The sequence below is a fragment of the Sturnira hondurensis genome, unplaced genomic scaffold, assembly GCF_014824575.4.
Source record: "Sturnira hondurensis isolate 20B ecotype Veracruz unplaced genomic scaffold, ASM1482457v3 Scaffold0004068, whole genome shotgun sequence".
NCBI classification, from domain to species: domain Eukaryota; kingdom Metazoa; phylum Chordata; class Mammalia; order Chiroptera; family Phyllostomidae; genus Sturnira; species Sturnira hondurensis.
In genome coordinates, this window is record NW_028076699.1 from 5,213,407 (window position 1) to 5,236,445 (window position 23,039).

Sequence of the window (23,039 nt, forward strand, 5' to 3'; positions counted from 1 at the left end):
GGGGGAGGGGAGGGCAGGAGAAGCTTCCTGGAGGGGATGCTAAGCTGGACTTCCATGGTTAAGTAGGAGTTGGCTGAGTGGAGAGATTGGGCGGAAGGAGGAAACAAGAGTGAAGGCAGGCAAGGTGAGAGCCTGGTGTGTTCTGGGAAACTGGAATCTTTACGTATAGTGACACGCTCCAGAGAGAGGTCACCAGGGCCAGACCAGGAGGCCTGTGACGAAACTCCGTCGTCACGTGGTCAGGCTTGGGGATGTGAATTTGAGGCCTGCGGGAGGGCCAAGATCACCAGGGGCAGCATCAAATGGAGGGTGGGTGCCAGCCTGAGCCAGGGCTGGTGGGCAGGCAGGAAGAACCGCCAGAAGACTAGTGACCCGGAACAAGAAGGACTTAGGGAAACCCTGGCTGGCGGAGAGGGGAGGGGCCATTGGGGGGAGCCCGTGGGTGGGCAGAAGTGCCGTTCATGGGTTCAGGGAGCAGGGCGGCTGTGGTAGGGAGGTCGTGGAGAGCCACAAAGAGGCAACCTGACAGGGTGCAAGGGGAACCCAGAAAACCAAGCCCGAGGTCCCCCTCTATAAAGCGAGCATTACAGTCCCCTCCTGAAGGAAGGCAGTGAGACCCTGTTCATGCCCAACTCTCCATGTGTCACCTGGGACAGCTTCCATGGACACCAGCCCCCCACCCACTGGCTCAGGCCACCTGCTCACCCACCAGCCAGCCTCAAACATCTCCAACCAAAGAAAAATAAACCACCGAGTCCTTGCCCCACTCGGGCCTGTGCACTCTGCTCTGCCTCATTCATCACCTGCCTGCCGCTTGCGTAAGTGCCCGTCAAGAATTCCTGCAACGAGAGGCAGAGTGATGACAAGATCGAGACGGACCCCCGGCTCGCCCGCCCACCCATGCCTGCAGGAGCCGGGGCTCGAGTCATCCCAACCACCAGGCGCCCAGGCTCCTCCGGGCTGTGGGACAGAGGGGCCCTCACGCCTGACACCGGGCCCAGCCTGAATGGGTTTCTTTTTTCAGCCCCTGAAAAGAGGTTGGGGAAAGGCCTTCAGCCTCCCCTTCCAGCCAAAGTCAACAGGGAAGGCCACTGGCGGCTCCCCAGTGGTTTGCTGGGGCATTTAAATAGCTTGACAGAGTTATCTGATTCACTCAAAACTATGCTAAGAGGGCCTGACTTCATGACCAAATTTATTTATTCTGGCCCAGAGAAGACGCCGAATAGGGTGGTATTTTACCCCAGCCCTGTGCGAGGTATGAAGCCCTAAGTCTGCCAGGCCAGTGAGGTTTTATATTAATTTTTATAGGTTCCAATTGGAGCAAAAATATTTGATTTAGGAGTCATTTGCATGACTCAGAAGAGGCGCTCCAGATGAGCTTTCTTCCCTCTGACGGGTTCAGGTAGAGCAGCGTAAGCTCAGCCTTGACGTCTGCTGCAGAGAGAGAGGGCTGTGTTCTGCTTAATTTCACTGGCCGTGAAGGTGGCAAATGTGAGTTTATGGCAGGTTTGAGACAGGAAAAACAAACTTTGGAAATGCATGTTTTTTCCCCTTCAGATCGGGTTCTCCTTAATGCTGTTGTTCAGCTACAACACCTCTGGGTGTTGTAGCTGAACAATTCAGAAACCAATTTGTTCGTATTTATCAGCTGTCTGCTGGGGGCCAGGCCCAGGGCTGAGCGCCGTGGGACTGGGAGGACCGAGACCTGGCCCTCCCAACAGGCAAGGGCCAGCAGGAAACCAGGCCAGAGCTGGAGTGTGGTGGGTGCCAGGCTGGAACGGTCATAACTCAGGTGGGCACCACCCAGCAGGCCCGAAGGAGGATCTACCCTCCTGGCCACACCTCGGCCCGGCCTCGTCCGGGAGAACTGGCCATGAGGGCGCGCAGCTCATGTGCAGCCTGCCGCCATTTACAGAGCAAGGCAGAAGACCCTGGCCCGCCCTACAGCCCCGTGAGTCGGGCCTAAAAATATTAAGGTTGTCAGTAATGATGATTCGTTCATGGCGCCTTGATGAGGATTCGGTTCTTTAACTCCAGGAGGCCGAAGTGTGTGCCTACAGGGTGTTAGATGCTGGGCTAGGGAGCCAGGACACGGTGCAGAGTGCCCCCTTCTGCTGCCTTTAGAGCACGCACAATGGTGGGGTCCCAGACAAGTGGACAGTGCTGGACGGTAACCGTGCAGTAGAGGGGCAGAGACGGCAGGGTGCCCAGGCTGCAGGGAGCAGCAAGGAACCCAGCAGAGCCACAGCATGGAGCCTACCGAGCTCTCCCCAAATCCCCACTCCCCATTTCAAGATAGTCCTGCTTCCCCGGAGAGGCACTGATCTGTCCCGTTAGTACCTTGTGTCTTGGAGGGTGGGCCAGGGGAACACGCCTTGCCTGCAAAGGTCACCTGGAGCTGTGACATTGAATTTGCAGTGTATTTGAATTGATGGTCCAACAAATCCACAAGTGCAAACAAGAAAACGGAGACCGAGCTCTCGCTGTCTCCCTCCTTCTGCAACGCACGTAAATGCTGCCTAGGCCAGGAGCCCTCATCCTGCTCCCAAGAGCCCCCAAGTCCGAGGGGCTCATTTTGGCCCCTGTGAACAGGCTGATCTACAGGGACGTGCGGTCTGGGTAGGTGGCCCACCCGGTGGGAGGCGATGAAGGCCCCATCACAGGATGGATTCAAGTGGAGGAGAGATGACCAGGGACAGAGACAGAGGTGACCAGGGACAGACACTAAAGGTGCACTGGGCAAGGCAGTGGAGGCCACCTCAAACCTCAGACCTACCTGCCAGTTTCCCTTCCCTTCATCTTGGTGACAGTGATTCACAGAGTGGCTAAGAACGTACTGACCTCATTCCGGTCCTTAGTCTACGGCGCTTCATTTATTTTACCCTCACCATAACTGCGTGTCAGTGCTGTGTGGCCAGAATAACTGAGGCAACCTCTCTGAACTTGGTTTTCTGACCTGTGAGAAGGACACAAGAACCTCTCTCACAGGCGCAGGCAGAGGTGCCCTGAATGGTGGCTGCTCATGCAGAGGGCTGATCGGCCGAGGAGCTGCCCCCAGGCTCACCCTCCGGGTGGCCAGAGCGGCAAGCCCAGTCAGTGTCCACCCGCAGGGGAGGCTGGTAGTCAGCCCTGGGTGGTGAGAGCTGTCGTGTGTCAGGTAGAGAACACATCAAGGAAGCCAAGGCTCAGAGACATTTAGCATCTTACCCAAAGGCACGTGGCCAGTGGGAACGAATGGGGTTCTAAATGCAGTTCTGTCGGCCCCAGAGGTCATGCTTATCACCAGTGCTCCTTGCTGTCAGTCCTAAATACCAGGTAGAAGTTTTTCTTCACTGATTCCTTCAGGGCTCTAATGCTTACAACATTTTAAAAATTTAATTCCAGTTTGAACATAGACATTAAATCTTCCTCTTCCAACTGCAAGTTAGAGCCAGGCCAGCTAGTGAGCCCCCCGTTGCTGGAGGGAAGCAAGCAGCAATAGCCATGCCTCTGGCCCTCACCTCTCCCAGAGCCCATCCTGCTCACAGCTGTCTCTGTTCTCCAGGTTGGGACCCGGCCTCCTCTCGCCCATGGTCAGCCCACTGAAGGGCCTTGGGCCACCACCATTGCCACCGTCCTCCCAGAGCCATTCTCCAGGGGGCCAGTCCTTCCCCACGCTCCCCAGCAAGCCACCCTACCCGCCCTTCCAGAGTCCTCCACCCCCGCCTCTGCCCAGCCCGCAAGGTAAGCTCTGCCTGGGGGCCTCCGCTGTACACATGCCAACGCCTGCTAGGGCACCCAAGGGACATGGGACCCTGCCCTGGGGGAAGCAAGTGGGAAACACAGTGACAGCAGGCATAGAGGGCTGCAGTGGGAGAAGCTGGAGTCAGGGGACCCTGCGCACCTAGTCGGGGCACTTCCTGGAGGAAATTCTTCCTGAGGGAGAAAAAGAGTCTGTTCCATCAATAAGGCATCGAAGGCTCTCGCAGGAGGGAACAGCGTCGGCAGCGGGAGGGAGCAGCCTGCCGCCTGGAGGAAAAGTGATTGGGGGTCTCAGAGGCGGAGGGGGTGAAGGGCCAATTGTCCCTTTCCCCAGAGCACTGTCATTGCCACAAATGACTCAAAGCAGGTGCAGCCACGTGAGGTCATGCCACCCACCCCCTCTGGTGCAGGGCAGGGGTGGGAGAGGGGCTCAGGCCCCCAGCACCTTTGCACCCTGGGCTCTCCTCCTCTGTCACACCCACCATGCCAGGACAGGACAGTGTGGGGGCCCCCGGCACTTCCCCTTTGTTAACGTGGCCCTGCCGCCTCCCTCCGCAGGGTACCAGGGCAGTTTCCACTCCATCCAGAATTGTTTTCCCTATGGCGAATGCTACCGGGTGGCCGAGCCAGCAGCCGGTGGGGACGGACTGTCTGGCGAGGCCCACAGTTTCAACCCTCTGCGGCCCAATGGCTACCACAGCCTCAGTGCACCTTTACCTGCCACAGGTAAGCCCCACCTGCGTGACTCCCCTTCCTGAACACGCACCAAGGCCCAACCCTGTGCTGAGTGCTTTATGCTCATTGTCCCACAGCAGCAGCTGAGGGAGAGGTCTCAGGAGGCCGCAGAATGGGGACACGCACACTGCCTGTCCCCGCAGTCTCACACGGCTTTTGCGTCCTGGACTCCGGCAGGTGTCTGTAGGCACAGACAGGAATCAGACTGGAGCTCACAGTTTAGGTGATGTGCCCTTCGATTACGCGCTGCACACCTACTATGTGCAAGCACGGTCACAGACCTGAGGATCCAGCAGAGCATGAGGCAGATGCTGATCTCCGTTTGACAGATGAGGAAACTGAGACCCAGAAGGGCAACATTGCTAGGAAGAGACAGAACTGGGCAGCCATGCTTGTTCTGGTGCTGTTTCTATGCCCCCACAGGGCCCGGGTCCTTCCCTGGGGAGGGCCCTTGGCTGGGGCAGAGAAGCCCCCATGAGAGGGGAAAGCTGAGCAAGGCTCAGGGTAGCGTCAGGCTCAGAGCAGGGCCAGTCCTGGTCAGAGCAGGAGCCCAGAGGGGTGGGGTGGACCTGCCCTGAGTGCTCCAAGCCAAGCCCCACGCTAGATCAGCCCCAGGGCCTGGGGCCAGCTGGAAGCTACCAGGCCTGGGCAGGATGGGACCCCAGACAGAGGGGAGCCTGAGGCCCCATCCCAGGGGACCCTTGGGCAGTTCTGGGTGTGCGCAGCTGGGGGCAGAGGCACAAAGACCTAAGGACAAGCACTGAGGGCACGGACGAGCACGTGCAAAGTGGTGGGTCCCTGCTTCCTGTTCACACACGTGCCCCCGTGTCCATGTGTTCTTTTTTCCTGGTCTGAGGAGCATGGCAGTGTGCACGCACATGTGGGGCCGGCGGGGCCATCCAGGCAGCGTGAGCCCCGTGAGTGTGTGAGGAGCCGGCAGGGTGCACGTGCTTTAGTCCACACACATGTGCTCGTGTCGTCCTTGTGCTGCTGTTCATGCCCTGCCTGTATGCACATCTGTGTCTCCGTTCTATGACCCCATCCGTGTGCACACACACATGTCCCTCACCCCATATAACCCCATCCGTGTGCACAGACTGTTCAAGGACAGTGTAAGTATGTCTGTGGTGGTCATGTCACATACATGCGCCACAGGCAGATGTGTACCCAGTCACAGGGTGGGCGTGTTCCACATTTGCACGCACCTGGATTGGTGTGTGATTAGGCACCGACCACTGTCCCCAGCACTGCTAGCTCTCACCGAGCTGGCCCCCACCCAGTCCCGGCCAGCCCAAGGTGGGATTGCTTGGTTCAGCCGCAATACCTGAAATAAGTGGTTCTGAGGGGTCAAGAGAGGTCCCATGCCCTCACACCAAGGTAGGGGTTCTTCTGGCCTCCTTCACCCCTGCTACCTGGTAGCAGCCCAGCATCCAGCACCCATTCTGGGCCCTGCTCCGCTACCCACATCTCCTCTGCCAAGCTGAGAACAGGCACACCGGACTGAACAAGGCGGGGCCAAGGGGCACTGGGAATAGTTCAGCCTGGTCCCATTGCACAGATGGGAAGACTGAGGCCCAACTGCCTGAGGCTACAGAAGTTTAAGACCACAATTCAGACACAGAGGCCTGGGCAAGGCTCCAGGCCCCTCCCAGGTAGAGACCCTCTGAGCAGTAACCCCACCTGGAGACAGCGTGTCCAACGGAAGGGCCAGGTATCTTGGAGTCAGACGGGCCTGGGTTCAAAGCCCCCCTCTCCCACTGCACCTGGGCAAGTGTATTGCCCTCTCTCAGCTGCCTCTCCAGCCCTACAACGGGTTCATGAATCCCATCTTCCAGGGTTGTTTTGAGACTTAACTGAGGTGTGGCTTCACGGAGCCCTTAGTCAGTGCCCAGGGAGTACCAGTCCCTCCTCTGGGTTTCCGGTGTCTGGTGGGGTGGCAGAACCTGAAAGGGTAGGTGGGCTGGGGCCCTCTGCCAGGAGGGGACCAGCCCCTGCAGGCAAGAGCTGTGATAACCCACTCCCTCACTCCCTGCTCCCTGCTCCCCATAGTCTGCCCCATAGCACAGTGTTGGGTGATAGACCCCCTAAGCCAGCCTGTGCCTACCTCCCCGGCTGCCCTGGGCCCATTGGGAATGCAAGGCCTAGGGCACCTTCTGCCAAGCCCCTCCCCTCCTTACCTGGAAGGGCAGAGGGCTCAGAGCAGGACTCACTGAGGGGACACTAGGCAGGGAGCGGGCATCTGGGAGTTGGGAAAAGGTGACAAGCCATAACCCCTCAGTTCTCCAGCTGGACCCTGTGCCCTACACAGGCTACGAGGCTCTGACGGAGGCCCCATGCCCCACGGTGCTGCCGCCACAGCCATCCACAGATGTCGTGCCCAGCGGCCCTGAGGACTGCAGCTTCTTCCCCAATGGGGCCTTTGACCACTGCCTGAGTCACATCCCCTCCATCTACACGGACACCTGAAGAGAGGCCCAGCCCACGGCCATCCACCTGCCACCACAGATGCTACCTTGCCCACCCTCCGTGCGCCCAGCCCGAGCAGCCAGATCGAGGCCCCCACACACTGAGAGTGCCGGCTCGGGGGCGAACGCCCCGTACTGACTGGGAGCCCAGCTGGAGCCCAGCTGGGGCTCCGATGAGGTGCCCAGCAGGATCCGTGACCTGTGATGCGCCCTTGACTGTGTCTTCCTTTTCTCTCCCCCATGGTTTTAAAATCACAGACCTCATGTATATAAAGTGTACAGAATTTGTTTTCCATTCCCCTGCCAGTTTTATACTTTGGGTTTTACAAGAAAAGCATTAAAAACTGGAAATGAGACTTGGGCCTGGCTCTGTTTTAGTGATGGAGCCTTGAGGCCGAGATTGGGAGGATGAGGAGGGGTGTGTAGCGGGCAAGGGCCAGCTAGGGCCTCGGGTCCAGCCACCCCCCCCCAGTGGGGATGGGTGCCCGAGTCACACGGCCCCGTTACTAGTCTGGGGACCTCAGTGAAAGGCTTAACCCGACGGACAGGCAAGAGGGCCGAGATGGGGACAGGGATTGGAACCCAGATCCGTCTGGCCCAGACCTTTGCTATCTGCACTGACTTCTCGGTGGGTGGAAAATGCACTGCAGTTGTGGTGTGGCTTTGGGTAAAGCAGGCAGGGAAGGCGAGGGGCAGAGGCAGGGCCCCTGCAGGCGGGCCTGGGTGCAGAGAGCGCCCTCTGCACCCAGAGCACCACCTCCCCCCGCCCCGCCCCCTTGCCCCCCGTGGCTGGAGGGAGCGGGGAGAGGAGGCCGGTTCCCGGCACCGAGCCACCTGTCTCCCCCATTGTGCAGCACCGGGAACAGGCCCACCACCCAGGCCTGCGCCTCACTGTGTCACCGTAAGGTCACCTGGTTAAAAGAAAATTCCTCAAGGAGAATTCCTGCCTCGTAACTGCTGAAGTGAAACAAGGCAGGGGAGAGCACATTGCTGAGCACCTACTGTGTGCCGGGCCCTTGCCTGTGCTCCTGGCAGCCCTGCGGGAGGTCTTTCATCGCCTCTTGGCAGCACATGCCCGGATAGGTGAGCAACGTGAGATGGAAAGTTCTCGTCAACCCCTTCTTCAGGGAGAGGGGCCCGAGGTTCAGAAAGGCCGCCCAGCCATGTGGTGACGGAACCCGACCACCTGTGCCGGTGCTGCCCTGTGACCTTGGGCCGTCACACCCACCATGTGGGTGCAGCTCTGCACCTGCCCTGGGTGTGCTGCTGCCTGGGACTTGGCTCTCCGACACCTGTCCCCTCCCCCCCAGGAGCACAGTCCACCGTCTGTGTGTCCCACCCTCCCGTGGGGCTGTGGTAGAGGCTCCCTTCCCTCTCACTCCTGGCTGGCTGCAGCCTGTGAGGAGTTCGGCAAGGGAGGGAGGGGGCGAGGGCCGGTTCCCTGGCAGCCTGCACCCCCCACTGAGGGTCAAGAGGCCCTCTCCACGTGGCCCACTCTCAGGGAAGTCGGGGGGAAGTCAGGGCACTGCACTGTCCCTGGTTTGCCTGACACCCTGTTCACATCAGGTACATGGTTTCTTCGTTTCACCCTCTTCAGTGGCCCCAGTGAGAGGGTCGTCTGTTTCCTGCAGGAGCCCGACAGTCACCCCATTTCACAGAGAAAGAGAGGAGGAGGTTAAGGCACGGCCGGCAAGTAGTGGAGCTAAGATTCAAACTCCGGCCTCTGGCTCCAGAGCTCACACTCTCACCCACAGCACCGCCTAGCCGTTGAAGCTCAGGGAGACCTGGCCCCCACCTCTCCCAGCCCCAGCCTCCCAGAGCCACCCTGTGCAAGCCCCTGGGCGGGGGACTGACCCAGTGTCACTCAGAACCTCTAGGTCTGGGATGAGGACCGGACTCCTGGCTCCTGCCCAGGTCCCCTTGCGCCCTCACCCCAGTCCCCACTGGTTTGATGGAGCTGATTAGGTCATGGCTAAGTTCCTGCAACAGGAACGCCCAGCATGAGTACTGAGTATCGTGAGCGCTTCGCCGGCTCCAGAGAAGCACGATCGAGCTGTGCGATGAGGATACATCTCTGTTAATGATGAGAAGGGCTGAGCTGTGAGCTGAGCACACAGGAGCCAGCAGTTGGGTCCCACTTAATGTCAGAGAGCAAAAGGAAGAAAAGGAGGAAACGGCAGAAGGAAACAGAAAGGAAAGACAAACGAGTGAGTTGGAGGCAAAGGCGGGCACCTACCCTGGGGCCCAGCAGGGCACACCGTAGGGCTCACTCAGGGCGGCTTTCATAGGCTTTCATCCTGACCCTGAGCTGTGAACCTGGTTGCGCCCCCGCCCCCAGGGTCTCCTCAGCATGCTCTGGGCCCTCCTGCCCTAACGCCCCAACGCCCACCAGGTCTGCCCCCTAGTCTACAGTAAGTTCATCAGTGGGCCAGCCCCTGGGGCAGGACCTATGGACAGACTGGGTACCCTGCCCCTCCCCAGCGAGTGCTGCTTTGCCCACTGTTCAGAAAGCACCATTGCCCCTCCCAAGCTCGGACAATGGCCAGCGACATTGCAGTGGGAGTCCACGCCATGCCATGGGGCACGGTGATTGCTGCTCCTAACTGGCAGGAGGGGTGACTGTGCCCTCTCACACAGAGGGGGCTGGGGGCCCGGTGGAGGGGTTGGTGCTTTTTGCCTGGGGAGCTCCTGGGAGTTGACCAAGGCTGGGGGCCTTTGGGGCCTGCGGGGTGGAGGAGCTGAGTCTGCCTAGGGTTCCCCATGGGAACCCAGGTGCATGGACAGTACCCACGCCTACCAGGTGACCATGCCGCCCTTCCTAGCCGGCCACTCCAGCTGCCCTGCAGCCCAGCCTGTGTGCAGTCCAAGCTGAGTCTGGCCCTTCTGCCTGTAACAGTGGGAAATTTTCACCCACTCACCACTCTTCGGATATTTTTCTGTGAGTGCCGACTCTGACTAATGTGTAGCTTGTAGAGGAACAGCACGTTTGCAGAAGAATCCTAGGAACTAACTTCAAAAGACACAGACTTCCACCTGCAAGCATCCCAGTTTGGGGAGATTTGCTGACCTTCCTCTGTGGAGCCAGGATGACGTGAAGCTGGGTGACTAAACCAGGATGATGCCCACCGGACCATCACTTTTCTCACAGGAATGGACTGAATGGACTGTGCTCATCTCCACAGGGAGAACTTTGCAACCCCCTCCCCCTCCATCTCTTTGTTCCGTTTCCCTCTCCCCCTATGAAGACCTCTGTCTCCACTGAGAGGTGGAGATGCACTTAGAGCTGCGAGTCCCCATCTTCCCAGGAGATGGGGCTTTGAGAAATGAGCCCCCCATCTTCCCAGGGAGACGAGCTTTGAGAAGTGAGCCCCCCATCTTCCCAGGGGGACGGGCTTTGGGAAATGAGTCCCCCATCTCCCAGGTGGCCATCATCTAATAAGCCACGTCCCATTCCATCAGCACCTGCTTCGGGGGACAGAGCATGGGCTTTCGTAGCAGCAGGCAGCCAGACCCCCGTTCAGTTACGTCCCCGATGCCCTGTTTCTGTCTCCCCGTGTCTCCCCGCCTTTCTTTACTGCTCCCTCTGTTCCCCCCAGTTCTCCCTGTCTTTCCACCCTCCCTGTCCATCTCCCCATTTCTCGGCTGCTGCCCTTTAGTCCCAATTCTCTCCTCCCTCCCTCTCTCCACCCTCCCAGTCCATTCCCTTTGTCTCTCTTTTTCCTTTGTTTTCTCTCTTGCAAGTTCTGATCCAAGATGAAAACATCGTTCTCTCTCCCCTTACTCTGCTCTCTCTGCTCCTCCTTGCTCAGTCTCCCTGATTCTCCTTAATTCTGCCCAGAGGCAGGCAGTGCCTCACCCATGACGACACAGAGTGTTGGTGGCAGGGGCCATGGAGGGCAGGAAAGGGGACCCTGGAAGAGTGCCGGTGGGAGGGGCCTCAGCACAGGGCCACCCCTCCTCCACCTGAACTCCACCTGCCTCGGTCTCGGGGTGAATGGGGATAGGACCTCTGCTTCTGCCCTGCCTGGCCAGGCCCCAGGTCCCCTTGATGCAGGGCTTATCTGGAGCTGCCTTCCAGGGCTCCCTCTGCCTCCCGATTCTCTTCCCTCTGGCCCCGTGTTACCCCCACCCCACCCCCGACCCAGACCACTGGGGCTGAGGGGACCCACAGGGGCCACCAGTTCTTCGCAGATGAGGAACCCTTGGAGACTGGAGAGCCCAGCAAGGGACTAATGGGGGCAGCACGGACGGTGCATAGGTGAAGACGCGCCCTCCTGCCCACTGCTGTGGAGGGTGTGGGCTGGGGAGCGCCCCCTAGAATGTACACCCCATGAAGGCAGGTCCTGACCTGTCCTCACTGCTGACCGCCCAGCTCCTGGAACGCAGCAGGCGCCCAGTCCCTGCGTGCTAAATACCTCAAGGGAGCCGGAGAGACGGGAACAGGGAAACAAGGACCTGTCCACACAGAACCTTGCGCACAGCATGCCCACAAGTATTTGTGGGCTGGTTACCCCATCCAACCCCTCAGTTTCCAAAGAAGACCGGCCCAGAGTTACCAAGTGGGTCAGTGGCCAGAAGTGGAGAACCCAGGCCTCCTGTCCCCAGCCACACTCTGTCTGGCCTGACAGTCTCCTGAAGAACTACTACGTGCCATGCTTACAACTCCTGCAGACATACGTGATGTTACAGCACCTGCAAGGTCCGTGTGATTACCCCATTTCACAGAGGGAAGAACTGAGGCTCAGAGGTGACTTGCCAGAAACCACTGAGAGAGTCAGGGTGAACTGGAATTCCAGGACACGGGTGCCTGTCCCCGCCCTGAGGGTCTGCATCACACGGCCAGGACCAGTCTGCAGGAGTTCTGGCACACGCCCCTCTCCCCTGCTGTCCAGAGGGGACCATTACACTTTTACAAGTCTCTGTTTATATACTCGCTTGGCCCGTCAGCCAGGGATTTATAGGTTTCTAAGTGATCGTGTCTCTGGGGGAAAATGCAAGTGGAACGTGAACCGGGAAGCAATTGCCAGCCCTGGGCTGTGGAGCCAAAGCGCTTCGGTTCATTCCCAGGGGCCCAGCGGTGCAGCGGGGCCTGCAGAAGGGCCATCAAGGCAGAGGCCATCGAGGAATAGGCCTCCGGGCGGCCCTGAGCTGGGCTTTGCCGCCAGGGAGGTTGGTTCTATCTGTGCGGAGGGTGGGGCTGCCTGAGCCCCTGAAGGGTGGGAGAGTGCGAGGCTGGTGTCGGACTCGGGTCCAGTGGGCAATTTCTGGGGCAGAGCTGGAATGGCCAGCCAGGCCTGCTTTAATTTGGAGTGGGGGCGGGGGGCAGGCAGCGGGGGCGGGGGGCAGGCAGAGGGGGTGGAGAGGATGGAACCCTGCTACGCCTCGAGTTGGAAACGCTGAAACCGGAGGGTGGACCCATGATACTAGTCTCCAGGGGTCGCTATGCTCTTCTCTGCACTTCTGTGTATGTCTGAAATTTTTCGGAAAAGAGCTGATGGGGTCCCAGAGTGGCCAGGCAGCCTGGACGGGCACAGGAGGCTCAACAAGTCCGGGCCCAAGTTCACCTCTGCTGTGGCTGCCTTGCCACAGCAGGGGCTATGTTGGTGGCCCCGTGGCCCCAAGTGCCCAGCACAGGGCCTGGCACACAACTGGTGTTTAATAAATGCTGCTTTGTGTGGGTTAATGTGCCAGTGACAAGTAAGAATCTGTGCAGAACAAGGGCCGGGGCAGGAAGAGGTCTGCTGAGGGAGGTTACAGGTGCTGGCGCTGTGCCTGGGGGCACATGGGACTTGGGGGACCTGGACCTGAGCCCCAGAGCTCTGCAGGGTGCTTGCGCAGGCTGGGACTAAATCTCACATTTCTAAAAGGCAGAGTCTTCTAAAGCAGAGCAGAAGTGAGCTCCCCGTCCCCGAAGGCGTGCAGCGAGAGTGGGCAGGAAGCTATGAAGCCGTCCTGGCATTGGGTCAAGGCTGGACTGGACAGCCTTCACAGGCATCACTGGCCCAGCCGGACTCTGCGACAGCAGAGCATGTCTCACGCCCACACAGGCCGCAGCGGGGCCAGCCACCCCAGAATCATCTTTGGGACAAGACATAGAGCAGAGCACGTCCAGGTGATTAATTGCACATTTGCAGGGAAAGCAAATGGCTGGGGCTTTACTGCCTAAATACTTCCTCAGAGGTTCCGGGCTGGCGGACCTCGTGTTCAGGCAGCCCAGGACAGCAGGAAGGGTGGCCAAGATGGGGGTCTCTGTTGTCCTCTGCCTCACGTTGCCCTGCAGTGGAGCCAATGCATCAGGAAACCTAACCTGGTCCGGAGGATGGGGGGAAAGACCCGCGAGGACCCAGGGGATGCAGGTTGGAGCGCATGAGCTTCTGTCCACTTTGGAGCTTCAGAGGTGGCCAGGTCACCTGGGGTACATCATCTCACCACCGTTGTCCCTTCACAAAGTGGGAAACTGAAACTCCAAGGTCAGATGGGCCCTGACAGGGCCACCACCATCTCTACTCCCTGAGTGAGGGGTGGGGGGGGTGGTTATTTACGGGAGGGGCAATTCAGTCCCAGGGAAGGAAAGGCTGTGTCCAAGGCAGCACACCCGTCCCTGGCAGTGAGGCCAGAGCTCCCACCCGGCCTGGGCACCGGGTGGCACCCTCGGGCACCGGCCAGCTGAGGGCAGCGGGGTCTGAAGGAGCAGGAACGGGAGCCTCGGGGACCCACACTTACTTTGCCCTCAAAGACTCGGTTTACCCGCCTGCAGGACGAGCAGCTTGATGGAGAGCAGTCCCTCCTGTTGACTGCTCATCACAGTCACCTGGCCGCTTCCGAGGGTTCACGCACAGACCCCATCTCTGAGCAGTGGGACACCCCTCTGAGAGCAGGCGGGCTCGCACACGTGGCGAGCTCCCCAGGAGGAAGCAGTGCCCAGGGAAGGCTAGGGGTGCCGACCCAGGCTTACACGGTGGCTGCCGCTCATCGTGGGCCGGGCTCCGTTGGTGCTTTCTGTGCGCGACCTGTCTCATCGCCACCCTGCCCAGCAGGGAAGGTCCTGTTATGGATCCCCACTTCACAGACGAGAAGGCTGACAGCAGACTGGTGCGGCGACTCGCCCACAGCCCCACGTGGCCAGGCCAGGTTTGGGACTCGTGTTTCCTGACTGCAAAGTCCTCGCCCTCGGCCAGCCCCTGAGCCCTGACACTTGGCTGTCACGGAACTCCTGAGGTAAGGGGCACATGCCAAGTTGAGATGAGATCCCAGGATTGGGTGTCAGCCCCAGTGCACAACCTGCCTTTCCCGCTGACTTGTGGAAGGTTGTTTCACACTGGGGGCTGTTTCTTCATCTGCAGAAGGAACCGCACACCGGCCGTCCTGGCTCCGGGGGCCTCGGGAGTTCTAAAGAGGCAGATCTGCTTTGCAGACCACGTGAGGCTGTGCCCAGGTGAGCTGGTATTTTCACCAGAAGTTTGGCATCTCATCTCACCTAAGGTTGCCTGCGTCAGTCATGCCTCCACCACCAGGTGTCTCAACACTGAGGCCCAGAGAAGTGGGGTGGAAGCTCCCGCTAAAAGGCAAGGGTCGGGGTAGGTGGAGAGTGGGCCCAGGTGAAGTCTTTAAGTCCTGAGCGGGTCAGATTGCCAGGGGCTCAGGCTTCCCGGGGCTGGACACAGTCCCTCCGGAACAAGGCACTGTGTGCTGTGCAGCCGTCTCAGTGGAGCCTGGCTCGGCAAGCGGTTCCGTACCCTGGAGAGGCCAAGAATGTGACGGGCACACAGCGCTCTGTTTTTACTGATGAAGAAACTGAGGCTCAGGAAACCTGTGGCTGTAAAAAACTGTGAGGCAATTAGGCAAAGAAATTAAATAAAAGCCATCCAGTTTGGAAAAGAAGTAAAACTGTTTCTACTTGCAGATGATATGATCTTGTATAAAGAAAAGTCTTTATAAGACGTCCATAATGAAACTATTATAGCTAATAAATAAATACAGTAAGGCCATAGGGTGTATGATCAATACACAAAATTAATTGAATTTGGATGCAATGAACAATCCTAAAAAGAAATGAAGAAAAAATCCATTTACAGTAATATTAAAGAGAATTAAATACTTAGAAACAAATTTAATAAAAGTATAAAACTTACACTCTGAACACTATAAAACACTGTAGGAAAAAATGGAAGACCTAGTTAAATGGAAAGACATCCCAGGGTGGAGGGGAATGAAGAGGGGAATAGAACAACAACTGTAATGGTATAATCAATAAAATATATTTTTTAAAAAAGAAAGAAAGACATCCCATGTTCCTTGATTAGAACACTTAATATTGTCAGGGGAGCAATACTTCCCGGGTTAACCTATAGGTTCAGCACAGTCCCTGTCGGAATCCCACTGGGATTCTTTGCAGCAATTGATAACCTGGTCATAGCATTCGAGGAATCTGGAAAAATCAAAACACTCAAAAAAGAAGAACGAAGTTGGAGGACTCGCACTTCCTGATCCCAAAACTCACAGTTGAGGCATGTGGTGCTGACATAAGACAGACACAGATAGATGGAGTAGAGCCGAGCGTTCAGACATAGACCTTTACATTTATGGTCAGTTGATTTTTGACAACAATGCCAAGACTATCAAATGGGGAAATAATGGCTTTTTAACAAATGGTGCTGGGATACCTGAGTAGCCACATGCAAAAGAATGAAACTCTATCTCACATCATACAAAAGTTAAGTTAAAACGAACCACCCCCAGCTGGTGTGGCTCAGTGGATTGAGCGATGGTCTGTGAACCAAAGGGTTGCCGGTTCGATTCCCAAGCAGGGCACCAGGCCAGGTCCCCAGTGGGGGACATGCGAGAGGCAACCACACATTGATGTTTCTCTCCCTTTCTTTCTCTCTCCTTTCCCCTCTCTCTAAACGTAAATAAATAAAATCTTTAAAACAAATGAACTAGAGACTTAAATAAAGGAGTAAAAAATTATAAAACTCTGAGAAAAAAGTATATGAGAAAATTCTTCATGATCTTGGATTAGGCAATATTTTCTTAAATGTGACACTAAATGCATATGCAACACCAAGATAAATTGAATTCCACTGAAATTAAAATTTTTGTGCTTCAAAGGACACCATCAAGAAAGTGAAGAGACAGTCCACAGACTGGGAGAAACTATTTGCAAATCATGCATCTGATAAGGAGTTCATATCTAGGTAAAAGAACTTTTACAACCTAGTAATAAAAAGACAAATAACCCAATTAAAAAAACGGGCCAAAGACCTGAATCAACATTGCTCCAAAGGCAATTCACAAATGGCCAGAAAAGGGTATGAAAAGGCGCTCAACGTCTTTAGCCACCAGGGAAATGCAAGTCAAAACCACAGTGAGATACCATTTCATACCCACTGGGATGACTGTCATCAAAAAGTCAGACAAGGACAAGTGTTGGTGAGGGCCGGTGGGGGCGGGGGGTGGGGGAGGCGGGGAGCAGACCCCTGGCGCACCGCTGGTGGGCAGTACCAGGGCAGCCACTGGAAAACCGGCCTGCAGCTCCTTAGGAAGTGGAACGTGGAGTTACCATGGCACCCGCCCATTCTACTCTCAGGTGGGATAAAACCCAAGAGAAGTTAAAAAGTTTACCCAAAATTTTACACATGAATTTTCAGCATTATTCATAACAGCCAAAAAGGTGGAAACAACCCAAACGTCCCTCAGCGGATGGACGGAGACACAAGATGTGGCATGTCCCTGCAATGGGACATTGCTCCACAGTGGGAAGGAAGGCTAATACTGCCACAGCGTGGGCGAGCCTCGAGCACACTGGGCTAAGTGAGAAAAGCTGGTCGGGGAAGCTCGCACCCAGTCGATTCCCTTTATGTGAACCAGCTGGAACAGGCAAACCCACGGAGGCAGAAGTAGGTCGGTGTTGGCCCAGGAACCGGAGCGCGAGGGGGATGGGAGTCGCCGCTGGTGGGTGTGGGGTTTCTGCACACGTGCTGGAGGTTTCTGCGCACGTGCTAGAAGCAATCAAACGGTACCCTTTAAACTGGTGAATTTCGTGACATGCAAATTACATCTCAATAAAGCCTTGACTTTGAAACAAGTAGTCTGCTGCTGAGTTGTCCGTGAGACGACAGGATCCACGCAGTCTAGTGGAGTGGCTGTCTCGGCGGCAGCACCAAGAGACTCGTGGGTTGTTTTTCCAGGGGCGCTGTGCTTCCTGGCGGCGCGCAGCCCTGCCCTCGCTTGGTCAGCTTTCTCGAGCCAGAGACCTGAAACTAACAGGTTGGGCGCTAATTTTATATATATATATATGTATATATATATTTTAAACCCAACCCTCTGAGTAAAAATAAAAATAGTGGCTGGGAAATGTGTACATCTCAGGCACAGACTGAAGCAAACCTTTTATACAAACTAAAACAATGAAGGGAAAGGGTTTTACGTCTAGAGAAACCGCAAAGAAACCCCATGGAAAGGGGTTCTCAGAAAAAGGGTTGGGGGAAGGTGAGCTGAGGCTTTCGCCGCTGCCCCGGGGCCCTGAACAGTCCTTGTTCTTACAGGCACGCTTTTCCCAACGGCTCTTGCTCCTTCTCCAGGGGCACAGGCTGTGCGAAGGCGTGGACTGAGAGAGAGAACGCTGGGTGGCAGAGAACGGAGGGCAGGTCAGTCCCATGCCACAGGGAGGGGAGGGGAGGGGGAGAGGCGGGAGACGCGTGGGCCAGGACCATCCAGGGCTATGACCCCGGCTGAGGAATTTGGACAGTCCTAATGGGTGACCTGAGCAAGTCGCCCGTAGCTCTGAGTCCAATCCCACATCTGTATCTGCCCTCACAGGGCGGTAATGAGAATCCCATGAGGATACTACATTGCATAGTGCTTAACCGGGCGCTTGGAACGGAGCAAGCACTGGATAAATACTGGCTGTTGTAATGAGGATGATGTTTCTTTGGCGGCCCCAGACCGCCTGACACAAGCAAAGTCTAACTGAAGTGGCAGAGAGAGACGGGACATAAGCATTGATCTCATCTCTTCCTGAAACTCCATCAGGGTGACAGTGCAGAACCAAAAATGCCCGTGAGAACAGGAGAGGGGCGGGTGCGAGCCAGGGCTGACGGGCAGGGGCGGGGGTGGTGGGGGGTGAAGCCTGAGCTGGGGCGGGGCAGTCGTGGCTCAACACCTGCAGAGGGCGCACTGCCTCTGGTGAACAGGTCTCCCGCGGGGCCTCTGAAATGCTCAGGACTCAGGGCACCAGATATTAAGGAAGGTGGAGGCGGGGAGTGGATTAAAAAGAGGGGGCTGGTGGAAAATCGGTGTGGGGGCTGATAGATGCCCTGGTACCCCTCTCCCAACCCATACCGGCAACTAGTCCGCCCCTACCACGCCCCTCCCCCTCCCAGGGACAGGAGCAGAGGGGATTCTGACCCCCAAACCCTGAGCAACACAGGAGGACGGAGTGTCTTCTCTAGAACAGACCTCTGCAAACACACATTCGGAGCCTCCTCCAGGAAGTTGACTTGCCACCAGACCACCCCTGTGAAGCCCACAGCCAACCAGTGGGGCACGTCTCCCACCAATTGGGTGCACAGCTTTGCATTGGTTTTAGGGCCTGTGAGGGTCCCCAGGAGCAAATGGAAAAAACCTGGGAGAAATAGGCCATGCAGGCAGCTGAATGAAACGGAAACCAAGCAAGATGGCTGACACCTGTGACAGAAAGTGTGACTGGCAACGCTGAAGACATCTCTCAGAGAGCAGGAAAACAGAGAAGGAGAGGACAGGGAAAAATAAATAAGGATTGAGGATCAACCCAGAAAGTCAATATATCAGACATAAAAGTTCCAGAAACAGTAAATGAAGGAAGTTATCAAAGAAACATTATAAGACAATTTTTTCAAAACAGACAGATGTGAACACCCAGCTTGAAAGGGCTCACTGAGTGCCCAGTCCACTAAATGAAGACTCACCAAAGCATGTCATCTGAAAACACCAGAAGACCAGGAGCCAAAAAGAGAAGGAGAAAGGGAAAGAGAAAAAGAACAGGAAGCCCCTACAAAGACATGGATCAAAATGTCATGGAATTTCTCAGAGCAACACAGGAAGGTAGACAACAGTACAGCAAAAGTCTTGAAAACTGAATAAGCCCGAATAAGGGAGGCTCAGTTGGTTGGAGCACTAGCAACATCGCATACAACAAAAGGTCGCCAGTTTGATGCCCAGTCAGGGCACACAGCTAAGCTGCAAGTTCAACTCCCAGTCAGGGTGAGTACGGGAGGCAGCTCATCAATATTTCTCTCTCACAAAGATGTTTCTCTCCCTCTCTCTCTTCCCCACACTCTAAAATCAATAAGCATGTCCTCTGGTGAGGATAAGAAAAATCTGAATGAAAACAATTTTCAACCTGGAATTCTATGCCCAGCTGAACTTATTATTAGTCAAGGGTAGGTGTAGAATAAAAAGATTTTCAGACATACCAGAATTAAAGAAAAAAGTATTTTCTGTGCACTATTTTTCAAAAAGTTATCGAAGGGTGAGCTCCACTAAGTTGAGGAATTAAAGCAAGAAAAGGGAAGACATCTGAGCCTGCCCACAAGGAGTCCAGTGCGGGAGAGGTCAAGGAGAGGCCGAGTGGGCAGCTGCGCACCAGGGACCAAGGGAGCCGAGGGCTGCACTGTGGACTCCGACGCACTCAGCCCCATGGACAGTGACGCAGAAACAGGGAGAGGGGCTGCGCGTGGCCATCTGAAGGGTTTGGGGAGAACTGGCAATAGAAACAGAACACAAGAGAAACGAGAAACAAGGCAATTGTTAATTCTAGCAAATGGTAAAAGTATGAGGAAAAAGAGACCCATCAGACTATAGTCCTTGGATGAGTAAATATTTACAGTTGTGATAACATACATTCAACATAAATCCATAATATCTATTTAATGAAAGTGTGCACCTGGGAGTGTCAGGAACGGAGAAGTGGTGGGTGCATGGGCAGAAAGTCGAGTCATCGCTGCCTCCCCAGGAAGCCGGCAGAAACTCTCTCTAAGGAGGGGAGAAGTGGCAGTGAACCTGAATCCGAGCATGCAAGTAGATACAAGAGAAACAGTTTCAGGGGTTGCTTGTAGCTGCCTCTGGAAAGTGGAACTGGGATTGGGGCTGCCTGAGACTGGCGTAATTTGGGGACTCTTCATTCTTGTTCTCAGCCCAGAGAACACTAATGGACTTTTTGAAACAATGTGTTTGTAGTTCTTGAGAAAAATAAAAATGACTGAGCAGTGGGTGTAATTAATTCCTCACAGTGGGGAAGACACTGGCGCTCCAGAAGTCTGAGGGGCTTGCCCAAGACCCTCGCGTTCGGACAGAAGCGGGTCCCCCATGCTCAGGCAGTCCTCGGGTGCCGATGACTGCAAGCAGTGGTCACGGGAATGTCACCGTATCGAGTCTCAAAGGTCAGCCCGCAGGACCACCACTGCTGGAAGAAGAGTTTGGAAAAAGTTCAGTCCATTTATGTTATGTTATGGTTGGCGAAGCCAGCTGAGTTCAGAAGAAACGTATGACCATAATTTGTATTTATTTGACCCAAAAGCTTACTTTCAAAGAGGGAGAAATATGGGACCAGAGGAAATTCTCAATGACCGTGAATTCCCAGGCCACAAAGCAGAGCAGACAGTTTCCATGATATTCCACCCTATTCTGTACATGTTTCCCAGCAGCCTTTGATGCTACAGTTGAGAGCGCAGCCCAGAGCCTCTTGCTCTAAAACAAATCACCTGCTCCCTGCTCCCCCCTCCCCCAGCCCTCCCCGTCTCCTACTTCTGCAGCCTTCACTCCCACCTGCTGACCCCCTCCCAACCTGCAGGCCAGTGGGGGCAGCTCAGTACTAAGGTGTAATGTTTTGGGGTTCCAGAGCCTCTGCCAGGGGAGGACCCATGCAAGGGAGCCCCAGCTGGTGGGAGACTTTCAGGTAAAAGGACCATTAAGAGGTATAAGCTCCCCACCCCCACCCCCAGTTTGAAATTCGAAGGCCTCAGTGAGGCCTCAGGCCCCTCTATATGTCAGAGCCCAGGCCTCCTCCCTTCACCCCCTCCTCTCCCACCAGACCCCATTCTTTTCACTTCTGCCTCTTGTTTCCAGTTCTTTGTCCATGCTGTTCCCTCTGTGTGGAACGTTCCTCCTTTCGATTCCCGGGTCACGGCACTGGTCATGGCATCGTCCACTGAGTGGGCATCTCCCCCTCCAGGCTGTGAGTCTCTCAGAGGCTGGACCGAGTGTGGCTGCACAGAGGGCCTCGCCTGCAGTCTGTTAATGCTGGGCTTTCAGGCACGTCCAGCCTGGCGCCCGTGGACGAGCTGCCTTAGCCTACAGAGTGCTTCCCCATAGCATTATCTGTGGACCCAGTTCAGAGCCAGGTGGGGCAACTGGTACAAACGCAGATTCCAGCTCCCCGCCCCTCCCAACATCCTATAAGCTTTGCAGCCCATGCTCTAGGACTTTGGCTTGGCACCCTTCTTCCAGCCTGAGAGCCTCTTACAGGGCTGATGAGTGTATCTGTGGCCCCTAACCCTGGTCCCAGGGGTTTCCGCCTCATTGAGGCACAGCAAATAGGGAAGAAACAGAGCCCAAGGCCCTGGCCCCAGGGCCCAGAGCTCACCCTCCCCTGCTGTGGACATTTTTAGGACCGTGGGCTTGAAAGCATTCAGTTCTCTGCCTCAGTTTCCATCCCAGCAGTCAGGGCTCTTGTGCCAATGTGGAAACATCCTCAGCAAATTTCAAAGCCCTAAAGAGCAGGGAGGCAGCCTCACAGCCCAGAGCATTAAAGGAGGCCTCCACGGGTGGGTGGGGCCAGCACCAGACGGCTGCAGGGCTCGGGTGGGGAGGCACAGGCACTGCTGGGCCCTCTGCTAAGTGGCCCACCTCCCTCTACTTCCCACACCCGAGAGTGAAGAAGACTCGACCATTGACTAGTGGGAAACAGGCCCGAAAAGCACGGAAGAGACTTACCCAAAGTCTCTGGCAGAACTGGGGATTGAGCTGGGCCTCCTGCCCCCTCTCAAGGATAGAATAAGCCCTACCTCACGACAAACTTTCAGATTCTCATTGCAGTAACAAGCCCCTTCCTATGAGACTAGGGAGCGCGCTCGGTCAGAGTATCCGGTTGGCTTGGGTCGTGGCGCCCTCTCGTGGCCATTCCTTCCTCTTTCCCCACCAGCGCTTGGCCAGCCTGCCGCGTCTGAACCGTCCGTAGGAGGAAATCCAGGCCCTGACAGGCTACAGGAGGCTGTCCTGGGTGGAGGAAAGGCACAGAGGCCTCATGCCCCTTGGATACCCTGTCTGACCTGTCCCCTGTTTATATGTGGAACACTAATGTCCCCTCCTCCAGGACACTTCTACCTCTTCAGTCTAGCAGAGGCCTCCCCAGGTCCCCAGGTCCAGGCCTCCTCTGTCCCAGCGCTGATCCCTCTGGGTATCATGAAGTGCGTACGTGACTGTCTGCTACAGGAATAATGGCTCATCCTCCTGGGTATTCCTCTAAGCACTTTGCACGTATCGATCCTACGTCGATCGAATAATGCTATTGTTATCCCTGTTTCACAGATGGAGAAAGTGAGGCCCTGAGTCTTTCACCCAAGGGTAGTCAGGCACACGGTCTGCACCAGACGGGGCTCCCCAGAGCTGAGAACCGATGCCTGTGAATCTGGTTTAAATGGAAACCAGCCCCTGAGCAGCTCCCTGCCCGCCCACCCCTCCCAGCCCTGGATGAAGGCTCCACATCCCCTTTCATGCTGTTTATCCTTTTGAACAAACTGTGGGTTTTACAAGACATTCAAGGCCTGTGGTGGCAAACACATGTTCCTGTGGCAAGAGTCCTTGGACCCACTGGGCAGAGGGCTGTGAGTGCGGCCGCCCAACCACCCGGCCCTGCTCTTCAGAGCCCTGCCGGCACCCGAAGCAGGCCACACTCCACTGCTGCTTGGACCACCGAAGAGAGGCCACAGCTGCTTTTCCACGGTCCCTACTCCCACCCACCGCAGCATCCCCTTCACCCCCATGGCTCCCCCACTCCAAGGAATGACTCCCCCTGCCTCTGCAGAACCTGGAGCTCACAACATCCTAGGACAAAGGAGGACA

The 23,039-nt window shown here is 56.2% G+C and overlaps 1 protein-coding gene across 1 annotated transcript in view; it reads left to right on the plus strand.

Annotated features, from left to right (window-relative positions):
* GLIS1 (GLIS family zinc finger 1) overlaps window positions 1-7,297 on the plus strand; it is a 211,039-nt gene extending 203,742 nt beyond the window's left edge. The window contains exons 9-11 of the mRNA XM_037043225.1: window positions 3,545-3,723; window positions 4,300-4,467; window positions 6,785-7,297. Of these exons, the coding sequence (XP_036899120.1) occupies window positions 3,545-3,723; window positions 4,300-4,467; window positions 6,785-6,942 (505 nt within the window). The 3' untranslated portion in view covers window positions 6,943-7,297. The remainder of the gene's footprint in view (window positions 1-3,544; window positions 3,724-4,299; window positions 4,468-6,784) is intronic.
* The last annotated feature ends 15,742 nt before the right edge of the window (window positions 7,298-23,039 follow it).